The 19,793-nt window shown below is 38.9% G+C and overlaps 1 protein-coding gene across 1 annotated transcript in view; it reads right to left on the reverse strand.

Moving 5' to 3' along the window:
- Myo1d (myosin ID) overlaps positions 1-19,793 on the reverse strand; it is a 314,007-nt gene that overhangs the window by 162,815 nt on the left and 131,399 nt on the right. Inside the window, exon 16 of the mRNA XM_015501192.2 lies at positions 12,021-12,228. Coding sequence (XP_015356678.1) covers positions 12,021-12,228 — 208 coding nt within the window. The remainder of the gene's footprint in view (positions 1-12,020; positions 12,229-19,793) is intronic.

Raw genomic sequence — 19,793 nt, forward strand, 5'->3', positions numbered from 1 at the left:
ATAAAATAAATGTATTGTGTCCAACTACAAATAAAAGAAAATGTTAAAAAAAGCGGGGGCTGGAGTTGTGGCTCAGTGGTAGAGCACTCGCTTAGCATGTGTGAGACCCTGGGTTCAATCCTCAGCACCACATATAATAAAGTTGTTGTGTGCAACTACAATTAAAAAATAAATAAATGTTTAAAAAAAAGAAAAAAGAAGGAATGTGCAAATTTAAAAAATAAATAATAAGGACATACAAATAATGTGAATTGTTAATTAAAGTAAAGCAACTACGGCTTTGTGATACATGAGCCACCTTTAAAACACACAATTTTAAAGAATAAAAGGATGTGCCAAAGACAATCATGGTTAATAATATTATTAATTAATATCAGGTTTCCGAAATACATTTGAACAAAACCCCAATCCAACTGAGAGCCTGCCCTGGTGTGGACATTGTACTGTGAGGAAGACCAGTGTGTTCCTTTCTCAATGGAGCTGTAGCTCTCCCTGGCCATCTGTGAAGACACAACTCCTAGTCAACTAGGAACAACCAATAGGCTATGTATTAAATGATCATAAGGAATTTTATAAAGCAGGATAATGGTATAAAGTCTTTTTTAATAGGACTATGTTGGTATCTTTTAGAAATATCTATCTGTAGAAATTATATTGACATTCAAGAGTGAAATGATAAAATACCTGGGATTTCCTTTATTTTAAATTATTTTTAATTTTTTTTAAAAAAATTTTAATTGACTTTTAAAAAAATAAATGGCAATGGAATGCATTACAATTCTTATTACACATATACACCACAATTTTTCATATCTCTGGTTGTATATAAAGTATGTTCACACCAATTCGTGTCTTCATACCTGTACTTATAATGATGTCCATCACATTCCACCATCTTTGCTAACCTCCTGCCCTTTCTGTTCCCCTCCCACCCCTCTGCCCTATCTAGAGTTCGTCTATTCCTTCCATGCTCCCCTTCCCTACCCCCACTACGAATCAGCCTCCTTATATCAGAGAAAACATTCAGCATTTGTTTTTTTGGGATTGGCTGACTTCACTTAGCATTATCTTCTCAAACACTATCCATTTACCTGCAAATGCCATGATTTTATTCTCCTTTGTTGCTGAGTAATATTCCATTGTTGTATATATGCCACATTTTTCTTAATCTATTCATCTACTGAAGGGCATCTAGGTTGGTTCACAGTTTAGCTATTGTGAATTGTGCTGCTAGAAACATTGATGTGGCTGTGTCCCTGTAGTATGCTGTTTTTAAGTCCTTTGGGTACAGACCAAGGAGTGGGTCAAATGGTGGTTCCATTCCCAGTTTTCTAAGGAATCTCCATACTGCTTTCCATATTGGCTGCACCAATCTGCTGTCCTACTGGCAATGTATGAATATACCTTTTTCCCCACATCCTCATCAACACTTATTGTTGTTTGTGTTTTTAATAGCTGCCATTCTGACTGGAGTGAGATTATAGAGTAGTTTTGATTTGCATTTCTCTAATTACTAGAGATGATGAACATTTTTTTAAATATATTTGTTGATTGATTGAGGATACAGTCTGAGGATTGACTGAGGATACAGTCTATTCATGTCCTTGGCCTATTTATTGATTGAGTTATTTGTTTTTTGGTGCTTAGTTTTTTAAGTTCTTTAGATGCCCTAGATATTAGTGCTGTATCTAATGTGTGAGGGGTAAACTTTTTAAAAACTAACCAAAACGTACACAACATGCATAAGAATGGCAAAATGTTGTTAATCTTTGAATCTGGGTGATGGGAACATGAGTATTCATGGATGATATTATTTTCTTTCTACTTATATGAATATTCAATTTTCATAATAAAAATATTCAATGAAGAAAATACATTATCTTCTACATGAAGAAAATCTATAATCTTCTATTTCACAAAAATGATTATATACCAAGTCTCAAAGGAACCTTAATAAATTCTAGAAAGTATACCATAAAGCATAACGTGATCATAAAGTAACAAAACTAAAAAAAAATAATAAAACTAGAAAGTACAACTGAACATATATCTGAAAATGATTTTTTAAAATTTTAAACACATTTTGAGAAAAGAGGAAACCTAAACATAAACTATATGATAATGTAATGTTCTAGATTCAGCAAAAGCAGATCTCAGAACAAAATCACTCCATTATTTGTAAATGTGAAAGAAATTAGAGAAAGATAATCTCTTCCTTATTTCTGCTCCTTATGTTAAAAAGGAATTGATGAAGATTAAAAGAAAAATAAACATGAAAGCAAAATGGAGAAAAAAAAATCACCTGAGTATCTTGATATCTGCTTAAATGCGATTCAATATCTATTCTCGAATTTGAAAGTATTCTCAAACATCTGGGATAGGTGGATACCACCTAACGTGTTCAAGTGTATCTATCTCAGCCACATCCTGTGGAAGCATAAGCCACCATTCCCATTAATCACAGGAACATTTCAAGACTGTCTGATATCAGCATTCAAGAAAGTTTCACAAGGAGGCTGTGCAGCAGCCTGTCCCTGACTGGCAATTTGAGGATAGAGGCAAAGGAGAATTACAGCTGATCCCAACAGAGGAATAGAGAGAAACTTTCCCATGGACCATCTTGAAAAGAACATTGGATACTTCTGTTACTTCCTTAACTACTATCATACACGGTACAGAGACACACACATAGTGTGCATATTACATGTGTACACATCATACACGCATGGTAGATTGATAAAATCAGGCATCCCATTTTGCATACTATTTTCACCATATTACTTTGCTAGTGGAGTGACAATTACATGCATCCCTTTTACAATTCCATGTTCAACTCCACGTAGTTAGAAGTAATCATGTATAATTTTAGCACACATTTGAATTATCTTATTCCACTAACTGGAGGCTCTTTTTCTCCTTTCTCAGCCTTTTCCCTTTCATATCCTTTTCCCTTTCCTGTTTTTCCACAGACTTAGATTCTTTTCCACTTCTGGCTCTCTTCACCCTATCCTGCTTTTGCAATTGCATCAACTCTGCTATGACCTCGTTGTCAAACCGTGACCCTCTTCTAATCAGGAGAGGTCATTTGACAAGCAAAAATAAAATTCAGAGCAACAACTGACCCTAGGTGACCAAAGTGTCTGAACCTTTATAAAAAGGGGTTTCTGTTATTTCCTATAAAGTCATGTATGTAGTTTCATATAACTACAGTAAAAGACTGCCAGCTTACTTTAGATTTAAACTTGACTGTGGACCTCACAGTTCGTCATGTCATGGGTGCTACAAGCTGCAAGCCATATTTAGGACTGAAATAAAAACCAGAAAACTCATACCATGGAGTGTGGGGCAGGACAGGGGTCACATGATTAAAATTTCAAAAGGGTTGGCAGATCTTGCTGCTACGGAATTCGTGTATTATACTTGTTATTCTAGGGCACCCACAATTTGCTTGGAAGAAAAAAATGTAAAGACTTTCAATACTATACTATTTTAATAAAGAATTTCTATGTTTAGAAGACTTCAGTATATGACACAGGAAGGGTCTTGACCTCTCATCTATATCATGACACATTGGAAGGACTAATTCTATCCCCAGAATTAGAATCAAAGCTGTGTGATCTGAACTGGTCCAAACACATAAAATGGTGACCAATTAAGATTTTTATAACCAATTATAGATGCTCTTTAAAGAAAGGGCTACGCATTAGCTTTCCTTCACTGGAATGAAATATTTGAGATAATCCATTTATAAAAAAAGGTTTATTTTGGCTCATAGTTATGGAGGTTGTGGTTCATGAACAATTGATCCTATTATTTTGGGCCTGTTGCAAGAAAGCACATTGTGGAGGGATCTCTTGATAGAGCAAAACTATTCACTCTGTCAGCCAGGGAGAGAGAAAGAAGAAGAGCCCAGGATCCCACATTTCCTCCAAGGCCCTCCCAATAGGCCCAGCCTTTCAAAGGTTCCGTCATCTCCAAGTAGTACCACTCTGGAGAACTGAAGAAATTAAAGTTTTTGAAACCGCAGCTTTAAGCAGGGAGGTGTTCAGTGAGGAGTCAAGCATACAGTTGGTTCAGGAGTAAACCCAGAGCTGAGTTGAAGTGAATGATGACTGTTACTCAGTGTGTGGTGACATAAATCCATCCAAGTTAATTTTGTTGTTTCAGCCTTTTTTTTTTTTTTCCTTCTCCAACTTGGGCCTTTCTGGCTTTTTTATTTCTTATTTATCTCCTTGTATTATATTCTCAAACAATAGAATGCATTTTTTTTGCATTGTTGAGGAAATCCCAAAAGAAGACTGTAATTTGAACTTTTAACTACTAGTTAACGATGAACTGATTTTTAATGAAAATACTGCACCAAATACATCACCAAGAGTCACGATTCTCTGATACTGTATCCAATTATTCTAAAATATTTTGTTGTCTTGGAAGAAGAATGGAATAGGGAAATTATCAAAAAAAATTCCTTCAGAGAATTCTTAGAATGACACAGGAAGGGTCTTGAATTCTTAGAATTCTCATTCTGAGAATATTCTCATTCTAAGGAATCATAGGAAAAGATCAAAACTGTCATATAAGGTTAGTTACTAAGGATAAATTCTCAAAGGGAGATGGAAAACTACTGAGAAAGGTTATTTTTTGTGTGACCATTAACCACAAATTTGGATAGGTTGATAGGCTGGAAGAGTGTTTCTTGACTACCTATAAGACAAATAGGTGAACTCTTTTTACCTGGGGGGTAGTTAGCCTGCTACAGTTTGAATGCTGAGTATCCCCAAAAGCCCACGTTAAAGGCTTTATGGCATTATGGGGAGATGGTGGAGCCTTTGAAAGGCTGGGCCTAGTGGCAGGTCCTTTATCATTGGAAAGGTGCCCTTGAAGGGAACTGTAGGACCTTGGCCTCCTTTCTCTTTTCCTGGCTAACAAGCTCAGGGGTTTTGTTGCACCACAAGGTTCTGCCATGATGTGTTTTCTTGCTACAAGCCCCAAATAATGGGGTCAATTGTTCATGGACTGGAACTTCCAAAGCTCTGAGTCAAAATAATTTTTTTCTTCTGAGTAGATTATCTCAGATATTTCATTTTGGTGATGGAAAGCTGACTAAGACATAGCCCTTTGTTGAAGAGCATTTATAATTGACTATAGAGATCTTAACTGGTCATCATGTCATGTACTTTGACCATTTTGGACCACACAGTTTTGATTATATCTCTGAGAATGTAATTATTCCTTATAATGGTGTAGATGAGAGGCCAAGGCCCTTCCTGTGTCACATATTGAAGACTACAAAACATAGATTTTTAAAAATTCAATGTTGCATAGATGAGTATACTATGACTGGGGCTTTTCACAGAATGCATTTTTCAATATTCAGGTAAAACATACAGGTTTTTAGGTCATTCAGAATGAGAGTGCTTCAGTGAGACAGCTCTTTCATGCATTAGTTGATGGGAATGTAGATTGGTACAATCTTTCTGGGGTCCATTTGAAAGTAGATATAAAAATATCTTAAAAATACCCATATTTTAAAACAACAATTTCATTTCTGAAAATTTATTCCAAAAAAATAATCAAGGATATGTACAAATGCCTAATAGTAACAGCAGTACTGGCTGTAGTAAGAAGAGCTAACATTTACTGCGCTCCAAGTATGCGCCAGGCACTGGTCTAAGTAAACAGATGTGCGCTGTAATGAGACATGTTAGAGTGAAGCATTGGAAATGCCTACAGCACCAGGAGAGCAGACACAACCCAAATACTACACAACAGTGACATGATAATGATTTAAATTTATGTTTAATATAAAATAAAATTATATTTAAAATAAAAATTATATTTCTCATTTTTACATGAACTTATATTGTCATCACTTTAGATTTACAAAACCAATAAAAGTCTTTGAAGTCTAGATTTGTAAAAAATGATATTTCCAAAATGAGAATGGACATCATTACCCTAGGTACATGTATGATTGCATGAATGGCATGACTCTACTTTGGGTACAATCAGAGAAGTAAAAAATTGTGCTGCCTTTGTGTGTAATGAATTAAAGAGCAGTCTGCTGTCATGTGTAACTGATTAGAACAAATAAATAAGTTAAAATTAAAAAATGATATTTCCAGTAATTTCACAAACTTCCTACAACATCAGCCCTAATCAAGTAAATAAAAGGAAACAAGATGCACTCAACAGATTACCTACAATTCTTGATAATGAGTAGGTAATGGTTTAAACAACAGTGGAGAACTATACTTGTTTTTATGAATTGAAAAATAACAGTTTGTATCTCTTCTGCAACCTTTCTTTGTGACTATGCAGTTTATCTGTTTAACAGAAACCAATTTTGGAGGTTCTGGTTTTAGTCAACATTTTTGATTCTGCCTCTTACAACCTGCCATTAAATCTCCAATAAGGTGCAGAAAATGTATGCAAATATGCTGCGAGCTAGGTTCCCAGAGATTAAAATCTTTTATGTACTATACTAAACATGGTGTGATACTGGCATAGGAACACACTGTTGATACTGGCATAGGAACACACTGTTGAATACAACAGTGAGTCCTGGAATAGATCACATACATATGCAAAATTAACATTGGACAAAGGTGAAATTTCAAGTTATTGGAGAAAAGAGGAATTTTTAAATAAACGATATTGAAACAGCTTGTTATTCACCTAGAAAAAAATAAAGTTGAGTCCCTATATCACACCATGTACAAAAATAAATTACAGATTCATGTTTTTTTTTTTTTTTTGTAGAAATCCAAAAGCTATACTTGGAAAGATAAGACATTTTTCATTATATTTACAGTGAAAAACTTCACATAGAAGAGTATACCATGAATAGCCAAATGACAAATCACTTTAACGAACTAATTGTAACACACAAAATTAATACACATATATACAGAGAGCTCCCAAAATTTATAGGAAAAAGACAGACAACCCAGGAGAAATATGGGCCACAGATATGAATAAATCGACAACAGGAGAAGGAATCTGAAAGGCCCAAAGCACACCCTCACTAGTGGCCATGGAAATAAAAAAGTAGAAATAAGATACCATTTGTCACTGATCAGAATGGAAAAACTTCAAATGCTTGGTAAAAGCCACTGTCATCGGAAATTTAGGGAAAAGAGCGTTTGTTTACATTGTGGGTAGAAATATGTGAATCATTATGATTAAACACACACTCACACCCTTCAACTCCACAAGGACACCTCTGGGAATCCAGGGCATAGAAATGAGGGCCCCTGGCTGGAGGGCTGTGTGGACAGGAGGTCTATGGGAACCCTGTGGGGTGCCCAGAAAGGAGTGAAAGTTGCAGGTCTGAGGCAGTCATTCTTAGAGGCCTGCTGAGCAGCTGGTGTCTGGGAGATGCTGGCAAACAGCTGCCTACATGGACATAATAAGAGTGACCCTGGGCTTAAACTGCTTGTATAAACAATTCAGTTGGTGCTCAATGCCCGACTTCCTTCTGGGAGTCTGGAATTTGGGTGGGGGCTAGGAAGAGGTACCTACATTACCAGCCCCCAATAGAAAACACTGAGCACTCTCTAATGGGCTCCCCTGGAGACCGACCACCTGGCTTGTGCAGGCCCTACTCACTACTGGAGGAATTGCTTCTGTAGCTCCATGGGAGGGAACGCTTAGAAGCTAGCTACTGGTTTCCTCTGGACTTCCCACTGGGTGTCCTTTCCCTTTGCTGATTTTGCTTTGGATCCTTGGCTACAATGAACTTTACTCATCAGTACAACTCTGTGCTGGGTTGTGAGTCCTTCTAGTGAATCACTGAAACTGGGGGTGGTTCTGAGGACCCTTGACACAGCATGGGGGAAGAGAGGTGGGCAGAGGAAGAAAATGTGCAGGAAAAAAGAGAATAACAGAATATTGTAGGAAAAGAGAATGATGATCATAAGAAAATCATCATAGGAACTGTGATCGCATTTTTTTCAATATGTGTGCTTATAAATATGCCCAGAAAGGTATCAAAAAGGATGGTGGGGCTGGGGTATATATAGTTAAATAGCAGAGTACTTGCCCAGCATGCTAGGTTCAATCCCCAGCACTGGGAGGGGCAGTGGATGGGGGAAGTGGTCACCGCTATATTAAGATAAGACATATTTCATTATGTGGGATTTTAGGTGATCTTTCACCTCTTCCTTTATTTATTTTTTATTTTTTGTATGGTTTGGATTTGTGTGTTTGAGGGGATAGGGATGGAAATCAGGGCCTGGTCCATACCAGGTAAAAGTTCTACCACTAAGTCACATCCCTAGCCCTGAACTTGATTTTACAATATGCATACACTATTTATATAATCAGAAAAAATAAAGCCATTTTTATTTAAGAAGGAAATAAAAATCAGTTGTTGGAGATTCTTGTTTAAAACAGCAGCTCCCACTAAGTGTGGTGGTGCACACCCATAATTCCAGCAACTGAGGCAGGAAGATTGCAAGGTCAAGGTTAACCTTGTAATCTTGCAACTTGCAACTTAGCAAGACCCTGTCAAAGGAAAAACAAAAAGGGGTGGGAGTTGGGGATGTAATTCAGTGGTAGAGTGCCCCTAGGTTCAATCCTCTGTACCACAAGCAAATAAAACACATAAAAAACCACCAAAACAAAAAACAAAACCCCTCAGCAGTTCCTGATGCTGCCTCCCTCTCTTAACTTCCTACTCAAGTCCTGTGAGGATACAGAAGGAGGAAAAAACACACATGGCATGACAGGTTAGGTGACAGAGAATCTATTTCTAGCAACTGGGAGGAATTCCCATGATTTTTATGGCTTGTGGACATAATCAGTAGATTGCCTATATCAAGTTCTAGAATGGTCTGAGACCAGGGAGGGAGACACTATTCCCTCCCTACTCCACTGCCTTATGAATGAGAAACATGAGACCTATGTGTCACAGAAGATGGGACAGCTTCTCTCCACTGCATGGCTAATGGTTTATGAAGCAACTGTCCCTTCTCCTCTCGAATCTTTCTTTCCTAGCTAGAGTGCAACTTCTCACTAGAAAGAAAGCAGAGGCAGGGATGTGTAACGGCATGCTGCATTTCTAGAAGCCAAGGGCTATCAGAGGGGGGGTGAGAGAGGCAGAGGCAGAGCCCGAGTGTATTTTTTCAGGTCTGAGATGGGCTGTGAGCTGGAAGGGGAGTGGCAGACCCTGTCCTTGGCTAGCAGAGATGTAACAGACAAAAGTTTGTGGCACACTGACCACTGTGAAAGAGGTGGAAAAACTGCCACTGTATGTTTGGGAAGAAGAACCTACTAGACACCAAATGGACAGGGAGTGAGTTCCACAGAGGGTGACGACGCGGTCCATTATCCATACTGGGACACTTTGAGAGTGCCTGGGATACTATTAATAGCTACAGTGTGTGACAGTCACCAACCCGAGCTGTCTTAAGCACACTGAGAGAAACAATCACCTGGGTTTGTGGCCTGAATCTGAGCTTGACTCAACGTCTTAGGTATGTTCAAAGAAAAAAACAACAGTATCAGATCTGAAAAGAACAAAACTATCACAAGTAAGCACCTGATAGAGGACAGATGCATGAAAATAATTCACTGTAGTAGACAAAAAACAGACCCAACTTACAAATTCATGAGTATTCTCAAGAAAGAAAACCAGAACTGAACAAAAGCAATATAAAAAATGCAATTAATAAAAATTGTTGCATTTAATGAACTTCTTATATATTAAAATTTCCATTGCAGGATAGAGGTCTATGTGTAGGTTAATCCATTTTAATAAAGAAAAGTAGAGGCAATGGATTTATCCTACCATACACGAAGGCATACTATGACAAAATGTATGGCATTAATGCAAGATGGGCAAATAGAAAAATGGAACAGAATAGCCCTCTCTGACACACACAATACACACACTCTCTCTCTCTCCCTTCTCATATATGTATATAAATATATAAACAAGTGACAAAAGTGGGACACATACACACTCTCTCAAAAAACAAAACAATGAAATAGGACAGGCAGTCCAGTAGATGAGAAGATTGGCTAACTACATAGAGGAAAATAAAAAAACTGGATCCCTATATGAAATTATATTTATAGGTAGATTTTAAATGGACTAAAGACTGAAATGTAAAAGGTAAAACTATATAGTTCAAAGAAAGAGTCTGATGATGTAAAATTTGAGGATTTTGTTCAACAAAGCATATTATGGATAAAGTTCATTTGAATGCCTACAAGATAGGAGAACATATTTATAATGTTTAAAGCAAAAACAGGTTACTATCTAGACTATTCAAGAAATTCCTGGTAATCAACAAGAAAATGCCAACTCCAGTAGAAAAATGGGCAAAGGATACAAACGGACAGTTTACAGGAAATCCCCAGAAGCAAATAAGCATTTAATGGAAACGCTCCAATTCAGTAGTAATTTAGTAGTAGCAAAACAAAATAAAATAGTGAGATATCATTATACCAGTTACCTGATACAATTCAGGGGGAAGTATCACATGGGTTAGGGATGTGGGCATACGGGAACCCTCAGAAGCAGCTGGTGGTTGTGTAAATGGGTAGTCATTCTGAAGAGGAACCCAGTGCTGATGCTGGATTCTCCCCAGCGCCTCCTCCTCTCTGCTTCCCAGCATCCACAAGCTGAGCAGCTTTCCTCTGCCATGCTTTTCCACCATGATGTTCTGACTCACCTCAAACCCTGAGCAATGGAGTTGGCTGACTTTGAACTGAGAACTAGAAATTACGAGCCAAATTAAACTTTTTCTCCTCTAAGTTGTTCTTATCAGGTATTTTGGTTACCTCAACACAAGGCTGATTAACAAATACACATATATAGAATTTTTTTACAATAAAATAGTACACATGGAAGCTATAAGAAAGGCCACGGAACAATAAAAAGAATGAATGCATGAATAAAATGAGAAGGGGGCCTTGCACAGCTCAATGACCATAGGTACAAGTTCATAAAGTGAGGTTAAGGGTGGTGGTGGGGTAATGATGGGTGAGGGCGGTGATCACAAGCATGTTGGCAAAATTTCTGAATTACAAGATTTAAAAAAAATCCTTTAAGAGCTAAAATCAGCATGCTATAGTGATACAGCCACTTCAATGTTTATGGCAGCACAATTCATAATAGACAAATTATGGAATCAACCCAGATGCCCGTCAACAGATGAATGGATCAAGAAAATGTGGAACATACACACAATGGAGTTTTATCCAACCATAAAGGAGTATAAAATAATGGCATTTGCTGGTAAATGAATGGAAATGGAGCAAATCATGCTAAGTAAAGTAAGCCAGACTCAGAAAATCAAGGGTCGGATGTTTTGTCTCATATATGGAAGCTAGAGCAAAATAAGGGAAAGAGAGCAATGGGGGAGGGGAGAGGATATTATAAAGATACAGGGATGATCAGTGGAGTGAGCAGGAGGAGAAGCAGAGGGAGGTAGGAAAGAGGGAAAGGGGAAGAAATATGGAATGAATTTAACAAAATCATGTTATATACATATATAAACATACCAAGGGGAATTTCACCTTTATGTATATGTAGAAAGTACCAATCAGAAATAAATAAATAAAGGAGTGAAAGGAAGACCAGTAAAGAAGGGAAAAAGGGGGAGGGAGGTGGGAGAAGGCAGAAAGGAGACTGAAACCAAATCCCTTGCATGTATGATTCTGTCTGAATGAACCCAAATAGTATGTAGAATTATAATGCTCTAATAAAAAAATTCTTTAAGCATCTAAGCTGAATGAAAAAACATAGTTAACTACAAAAGACAAAAAGCAGATGCTCTAGCTCTCTCTCCAACTCTAAATACCACAAGTCAAAAAGTCTTCAGAGTTTTAAGGATAAACTTGGGCAGCCAAATAAGTTTTCCACGTGTGAAGGCAACAAACATTCCAAGATCTGACCAGACATGCGAACGGCTCCATCCACGCACATTTCTTGAATTACAGAAAGCATTTAGTAAATTAAAAAAAAAATAAAAGCAAAAACTACTCTTACTTAAAAAATATAAAATTACCTTTTGTAGAAAGAGAACAATCCGTACGAGCATCTGGGCACGGAGTTCCTCCAAGGTAAACAATGTACGGGGTGTTCGAATGAAAATTTTGGTCTTCCCATAAGCCACATCATCCTGAAAACCACATTTTTCTATCAGTTTCTTGACAGCCTCTTTGTCTGAAGGAAGGTCATGGTTGGGCCACGTGAATTCAGAGATCATCTTGTACCTGGATGGAAAAAATATAGGGTGCAAGGGAGAAAAACCATGTGGTCATCTTAACAGAAAAACTATTCAAAAAAAATTCAAGATGCTTAGTAGCAGACAAAACAAAGCCTTCTTTGCAAATTCTTAACAAAAGCAAATTTCATTAGCCTGATAAGAGATGTTAAAAAAACTTGTCTTCAATAAAATAAAACACTCCTTCATGATAACAACTCATACCAAGCTGGGCATAGGAAGGATTTCCTTAATGTAATAAAATATTTTTAAAAAAATATTTATTTTTAAATTGGAGTTGGACACAACACTTTTATTTTACTTAATTATTTTTTATATGGTGCTGAGGATCGAACCCAGAGCCTTGCCCATGCTAGGTGAGTGCTCTACTGCTGAGCCACAACCCCAGCCCCTATTTACCCAAAATTTACAGCAAATATCACTTTAAAGTAGGCAAACTTGAACATATTTTCACAGACGCAAGACAAGGGTGCTTCTACCATGGGGTCTACGCAGCATTATCTGGAGTTCTAACCAGCAGCACAGGGAGACCAAAGAGCAAGCTGGCAAATGACTGAAGAAGGCACAAAACTGACACTATTTATAAACAATATGACTCTTCGAAGGAAATCAAGAAGTCCCAAGACAGACTCTTATAACTAAAACAAAATTAAGCGGTGTTGTTGTATGCATTGATGTGTAAGTAGCTACATTTTTACATATAAATCGCTAAGCTTTTTATCACACGGGCCGCTCACTGAGTGGCAGTTGGTTTCCTGAGCTGTGCAAGCAGAAGTCATGATCTTCTGCAGCTTGTACTCACAGGTGACATCGCACCATCAATAGGTCCAGCCTATACTCAAGGGTATTACAGGGCATGGAAACCCAGAGGCATCTTAGAATTCTGCCTGTCATGCAAAGTTGTTTAATATGCATAGTGAAATTAATTTTTTTCTTATATTGCACATCAAATTTTAAGTTATTGTGAGAAAGCCTTTCTTCGCACCCAGGCTATAGAGTAATCTACTGATGTTGGCTTCTAGTACTTGCATGTTTTCACTCTTTTATGTTTAGATCTCTGATCTGTTTGGAGTCTTATCTTGGCATATAGTGTGAGGATGAGTCAAATTTTATTTTTTGATAAAGAGCCACCCAGCTAATCCAATACCATTTTAAAGCCCATCTTTCCCCCCCTGTGATTTCATTTGCCATCTTTATCACATACTAAATGGTCATATGTGCTTCAGTTTATTTCTGGACTTTCTGATCTGCTTCATGGCTGTCCATCTGTGCATCAAAACCACACAGTTTTAATCATAGAGGCTACGAGCACAGTATAAATCTCTCCCTGTTTTTAAAGGTCTTTCTAGCTATTCTAACATGCCTATTTTTCATATGAGCTTCAGAATCAGGCTTTATAGTTCCAGGAAAAAACCGGTATTCAGCAAATAAACAAACTTAGAGAACCAAAAAACCCCAAATCCCCTTGATAATCGTTTTATTGAATTTATATATGGTGCTGAGTTGTCCCCTCCAAGAGCAAGGCATGTCTTCCCACTTGTGCAAGTCTCCTTTAGTGCTTTTCCAGGAGTCTTTTTAAAGTCTCACAGGCTTTTCACATTTCTAGCTAAGATGACAGATATCTAAGCAGCATCTGACAGAGTTACTTTACCCAGCTTATGACCTCCCTGTGACTTCTTGGTGTCCACCACAGAACACTCTCCTTGCTTTCCTTTGGTCTCTGGATATTCCTCCTTAGTCTCATTTTCTGGCAATTCTGGCTACTACTGGACCCCTAAGTGGTGGACAGCCTCTAAGTAGCACACTCTCCACATGGCCTCATCCAGCCCATTGGATTTAAATAATAAGTAAAATGTAAAACATAAATATGTAAATATTTTAATATGTACATTATAAGATGTATTTTTCAATCTGTGAATGTATCATTCCCGGGTTTTCCCTTAATTATAAACTTCCGACTCCTGAACCCAGGGCCTAGACAGGTCCAGAAGGCGTTTGAAACTTCTCCTTCAATCTTTCCTGCCTCAGTTCATCCAGGTACTAAAGTTGGGATCCTGAGAACATTTTTATCCCCCTTTTTTAAATCATTACTTCTAATCTATCATCAAATCTGGTTGATTCTTCCTCCAACAAATATATAAAATCCAATGATTCTCTTTCTTGTCACAGCTGCAATCTAATTCAAGCCAGCTTTGAGCTCCCTACGAAAGATTTGACGGTGGTTTTCCACTTCCTTTCCAAGCCATCCTGGGTGCATCAGACACAGTGGCTTCCTCGGAAGCCTTAAATCACTTGTTATCTACTGCTCCCTTCTTCTCACACCTTCGGACCTGGGCGTGGCTGCCCCTGGCCTTTCTCTCTACAAGTTCCCCAGGTGTAGAAGGTGGGCTGGCCAGCCCCCTGCAGGGGGCGGGGCGTCCTCCTCCTCCTCTTCTTCCTTGATCCTCCAGGTCAACATTCCCCACCTCAACAGTGTCTCCAAGGCAATTCGCTTGGAGTTGTCTCCCCCCAGACACTCATCACAGTTTGTGATGACATGGATTTGTGGGATTTTCTGTTAAATGTTCCATGAAGGCAGAGGCTGTTTCCCACTCTGGGCCTTCTGACTGTCAAGTTGCCTGCAGTGATAACGTATTTGTGGAAAAAATGAAGGAATGTGTTTAAAAGTCTACTTACTTTGTTACATAGACACAGAAATCCAAACCAAATGAAAGAGTTTTAATAGGAAGACAGGTAATGCCACATAGCCTCACGTGAAAAAAAAAAAGAAGGACTAGATCAGAAACCTCTCAAATTCATTATTAAAATAGAGTAAGGGTCCATCCAAGTTGGGCCCTTGCCGGGGTAGTGATGGTGCTTGTCTGCAGTCCCGGGCACACCACAGAAGCTGGAAGCAATGCTGCTGCCACCCTGCTCAGCTCACGTGGCAGGGTCTAGGCGCTCTGCCTGCCTTCCCACCAGCGGAGGCCCTGACCCCAGTTCTCTAGCAAACCAGCGTCCTGAACTTGCTAATGAAAAAGCTGAACTCATCTGCTTCCTGACAACTTGTCTGACCTCCCTGAAGGACTTGAGCAGTTTTTAAGGTTATCAGTATGCTTAAAATCCTTCTCTCTTTATTCAATAGAGGCAATGAAAATAAAAGAAAGTGACAAGTGAAAATTCAGGTTTAAACCTAGGATGTTTACCAAAAAACCTTCAAAATCTTAAAGCAAAAATTGACTGTAGAAAATATCACTTTATTTCTCATCATCACTGAAAACAACAGTCTGATGTATGACACACTTTCTATCCTATCCCATGTTCCACAGCTAATTGGTGCATTCAGTATGACAATAAAATAAAATGACACTTTCTCAATTAAAAAAAATGCACTTTACATGAAGCAGAAGATGAACCAGTCTGCAGAGTAAGAAGAGGCTCCTTTCCCAGAAGCACAGCCCATCATCTCATCTAGCACAATCCCTAGATGGTTCTAGAGAGGCATTTATCTCAACTTAAATAACCATCAGCTGTATAGTATAGACTTCTGTCTGTGCAAAATTTATGTCTTTTAAAACAGTAAGTTCCATGTTTAACATGTTTATCATGATTAGTGGTGTACTTTCTTGTTACTCTGCTTTCCTTTAGACTGAGCTTTCTTCATTCCATTTTCATTTTCTCCTCAAATTGAAAAATATATTCAATTATGAGGCAATTTTGTTTTTGTTTTTGTTTTTTTGGTTACTAAGGATTGAACCCAGGGCCTTACGCATGCTAGGCCAGTGCTGCGCCTCCACTACCCCTACTGAGTGACACTCCCATTTCTAAAGAACTGTTGAAGATCCTAGGGTCAGAGCCATTTGCGGGGTTCAAACATGGCACCCATGCTACTTAGCCACCTGGCCTGTGGCAAGCTACTTGTCCTTTAGGTGCCTCAGTTTCCTCATCTACATACAATGAAGGCAACATACTCACCTCCTGTGAGTGTCAATGTCAGTGATTTATTACATGTAGAATGTACCAAAGGGTGCCTGGTTTACAGAGTAAACATTTTAAAATATGAGCGGCTATTTTTACAATTCTCTTGAAAATTTCAACACATAAATTATCTGCATTATCTATGTCCTTTTCGTAAATAGGACAAAAGTCTTTACTTATCTCTATTTCTCACTCCTATTTAATTTTAGTCCAAGGTTATTACTAAAGACTCCCTCCCCACAATACTTTTGTAGATTTAACAAAAAAAATTGCTGATTTATTTGTACTATACTGCATTTTTGCATTCCACGTTTTCCTTCTCCATTCATCTTTCTTTCTGCTAAAGTACATACTCTGGAAGATTTTCCAGAGAGGGTCTATGAATAATAAACTTTCTGAGTGTGTAAGAATTTTTTTAAAAATTTTATTCACAATCTTGAAAGGCAACTGTGCATGGAAGACTCTAAACATGAACTTCATTTCCTTCACATGAAGATATGGCCCTTTGTCTACTTGATCCAATGTTGCTAATGAGGCTGATGTCTTTGAGTTCAGGGAGAGTCCCAGCCACGGTCTGAACAGCGCGTCTCCCCTCGCCTCTCTGTTCTTCTTTTCTGGTATCCTGTGGCTGGGTTCTGCCTCCCTTGTCAATGTGGAGAAGGCTACCTGTCCTGGCCACTAAGGCGACTTCCTGGTGCTGTAGCTATTGTAAACATTGATAGGGGACAGACAGATGTAAATGAGGGGAACAGAGGTTAAGGGAATGACTCCATAAAATGGGCCCACTGTGCTGACCCCCACGTGCTTTCACTTTTAAAAAGCAATTTCCCTGAAGGCCTGCCTCCTTAAGTCCACAGGGTATGTTACATTCCTGCACAAACTCCCTGTTATCTGCAGGAGACATGTAGGCCCTAAATGCAGATAAGAAGAACACAAGTTACCTTCAAGAGGGGGACTTTTGTGACCCTTCCTCAGACCAGATCCCAAATCTCAGGGAGATAAGAATAATACCCCAACCATAAAATCTTAAGAATAGGTTCCAATCAGAACCAGTCACCATGGGCCAAAGTGACCTACAGTTGTCATGGCAATGGGGACTTGAAGGTCTGATGCCGTTCTGCTGTCAGTCAAAAGTCAAGAAGTGGACAGGACTCTCTGGAAACTTCCCTGGGACCCCAATAAAACTGGAGAGTAGGAGAGGCACATTGTCTCTTTCCTGAGAGGACCTACCTCTCCCTGAAGAGTGTCCCCTTTCCTATCCTTTTTAATAAACTCATGTCTGTTACTCTGAACAATATGTCTGAAATCTTTCTGACTTGATCATAAGAATTGGGGCTTGAAGGGGGCCTTCATGCTGCCTCAGTTTCCTGGAAGGCCCCAGCCCTGGAACACCAGCTGGATTTTAAAATGGCCCCATTCTAGTTTTATATGAGTATTAGAAAACATTTTAATCCTTATACCATGTTTTGCATGTCAAAAACAGACACACCAACAGCTTTTGATTTCAAAGTAAAATAAGTCCAAAAGGAGATTAAAGGTCAGCAGTAACAAGTATTTGCAAAATCCCTCACCCCGTCTCAATCAAGCTTGCTCACTGTCCACTTCGACAGCTTGCATGCTTCCCTTTACCTCATGGTAATATAGCTTTCAGTTTAGCCCCAACCCAGAGTTATCTGTTCCTGTGCTGTTCATTCTCATATTTCATTTCTGCTGATTTTCTGCAGAAGATGACACAGAAAACAAATTCTATGTCTGATCAACTGCTAGAATTTTCTAAGCAACAACAATGGACTGGAAAGCTTTCTTTTTCTTCCTCCCAAATATTTTTTAGTTGTGGATGGACACAATATCTTTATTTTGTTTATTTATTTTTATGTGGTGCTGAGGATCAAACCCAGTGCCTCATATGTATGTGTGAGGCAAGAGCTCTACCACTGAGCCCCAGCCCCAGCCTGGTCTAGAAAGCTTTCTAATAATATAATTTGACACTGTTTGAACACAGCATGAAAACTTTGCTACTGAGGTAGGAGTTTAGGGATGTCAAGTGGCAGAGCCAGGTACAAGAGCAGTGCCCTCTAGAGTGAGGGATGCGTCCTCATGTCCTGTTGGTGTTAACTCCATTATCATGATAGCTCCTGCCACAGGCTCTATATTCAAAGTAGGCAAAAATAAAGTGACCAATAGGGACAAATGGAGCAAGGTCTTCAATCAGGTCCATGCAGAGAGGAGGGTGAGGTGCAGCTCAGCACATAGGACAAGACTTGCCCAGACGAGGGGCCCTGGGCCACCACGCTCGGCCTACTTGACTCTACCTCATGAAGTGTTATTTTCACTTTCAACAAATCTATGGTCTGCCTGTTACTTCTGCGTGTCTTGCTCAATTCTTTGTCTGGGATGCCAAGAACCTGGACCTCAACTGAATACCCTGGTGTCACTGCTACACAGTCTCAATAGAAAAGAAAAACCAACTGTAAAGATCTGTGTGATTTCTACAGGGAAAAAATGGTCAGTTTTGAGTGTAACTTTTCGATTAATGTAAAATTGAATTCCAATTTTCCAAACTAATATGCTAGAAACTTTTATTCATTTCAAGCAAGAATATTTCGTGCAATCTCTTGCAGAATGCTCATGGAGAAAATCTGACAAGGCTAGTTGGTCTCATCTATCTATCTATCTATCAATCAATCAATTGTACTGGGAATTGAACCCAGAGGTGCTTAACCACTGAGCTATATCCCTAGCCCTTTTAATATTTTATTTTGAGACAGGGTCTTGCTGAGTTGCTTAGGGTCTTACTAAGTTGCTGAGGCTGGCTTTGAACTTGTGATCCTCCTGCCTCAGCCTCCTGAGCTGCTGGGATTACCGGCATGTGCCACGGCACCAAATTCATCTTAGGTTTATAACCATGAGTCTCAAATGGGCACTCCGCTCTTCCTGATGGCAATCCTGTTAAAACAAACCTATGCTCTCCAGCTCTCCAAAACGAACAGTCTCATTTCCCCTTAAGCCTCCTATGTGCCACTTCTCCTAACCCTCACTCTCAGCTCATGATGTCGCCGCACACTTCACTGAGAAAACACAAAGGATCCAACAGGAGCATTTTCGTATTTGTCAAAGCTTTGAGCTTCTTGTCCCTGTGTCTGTGTTCCCCACCTGTCTTTTTTTGCTGTGGTGAAGTGCCCCTTCTCCTAGGCTAACAAACGTATGTCCAGGATTCGGTATCATCTTATGTCTCAAGGATTTACTATAATTATCTCCCTCTTTCCTGCGTCACAGGTTTTCCCTGGTTCTGAATCATACCCACCTGCATACAGACCTTTTCTAGGACCTCCTGACCTCACATCCTTTTCTGGCTAATGCTTCCATTTTCTCTACTCCCAGGCTTAGCCCAAGTTTTTGAGTTGTTTTGGTGTCTGACACTGCATGTCCCTTTTCTGTCCTGCTCAAATCAGCCTCCACCCACTTTCTCCTTTTACCTCAGCATCACCAAGTCTCCTGGTTAAACTGCTTTTGTTACTTGGTTGCACAGTGGTATCCGAGGCTCTTTCTTCTTGAGACACCATCTTCTCTTGTCTCGGACACCGCCCTCTTCTGGTT

The sequence above is a fragment of the Marmota marmota genome, unplaced genomic scaffold (genome assembly GCF_001458135.2).
Source record: "Marmota marmota marmota unplaced genomic scaffold, marMar, whole genome shotgun sequence".
NCBI lineage: Eukaryota > Metazoa > Chordata > Mammalia > Rodentia > Sciuridae > Marmota > Marmota marmota.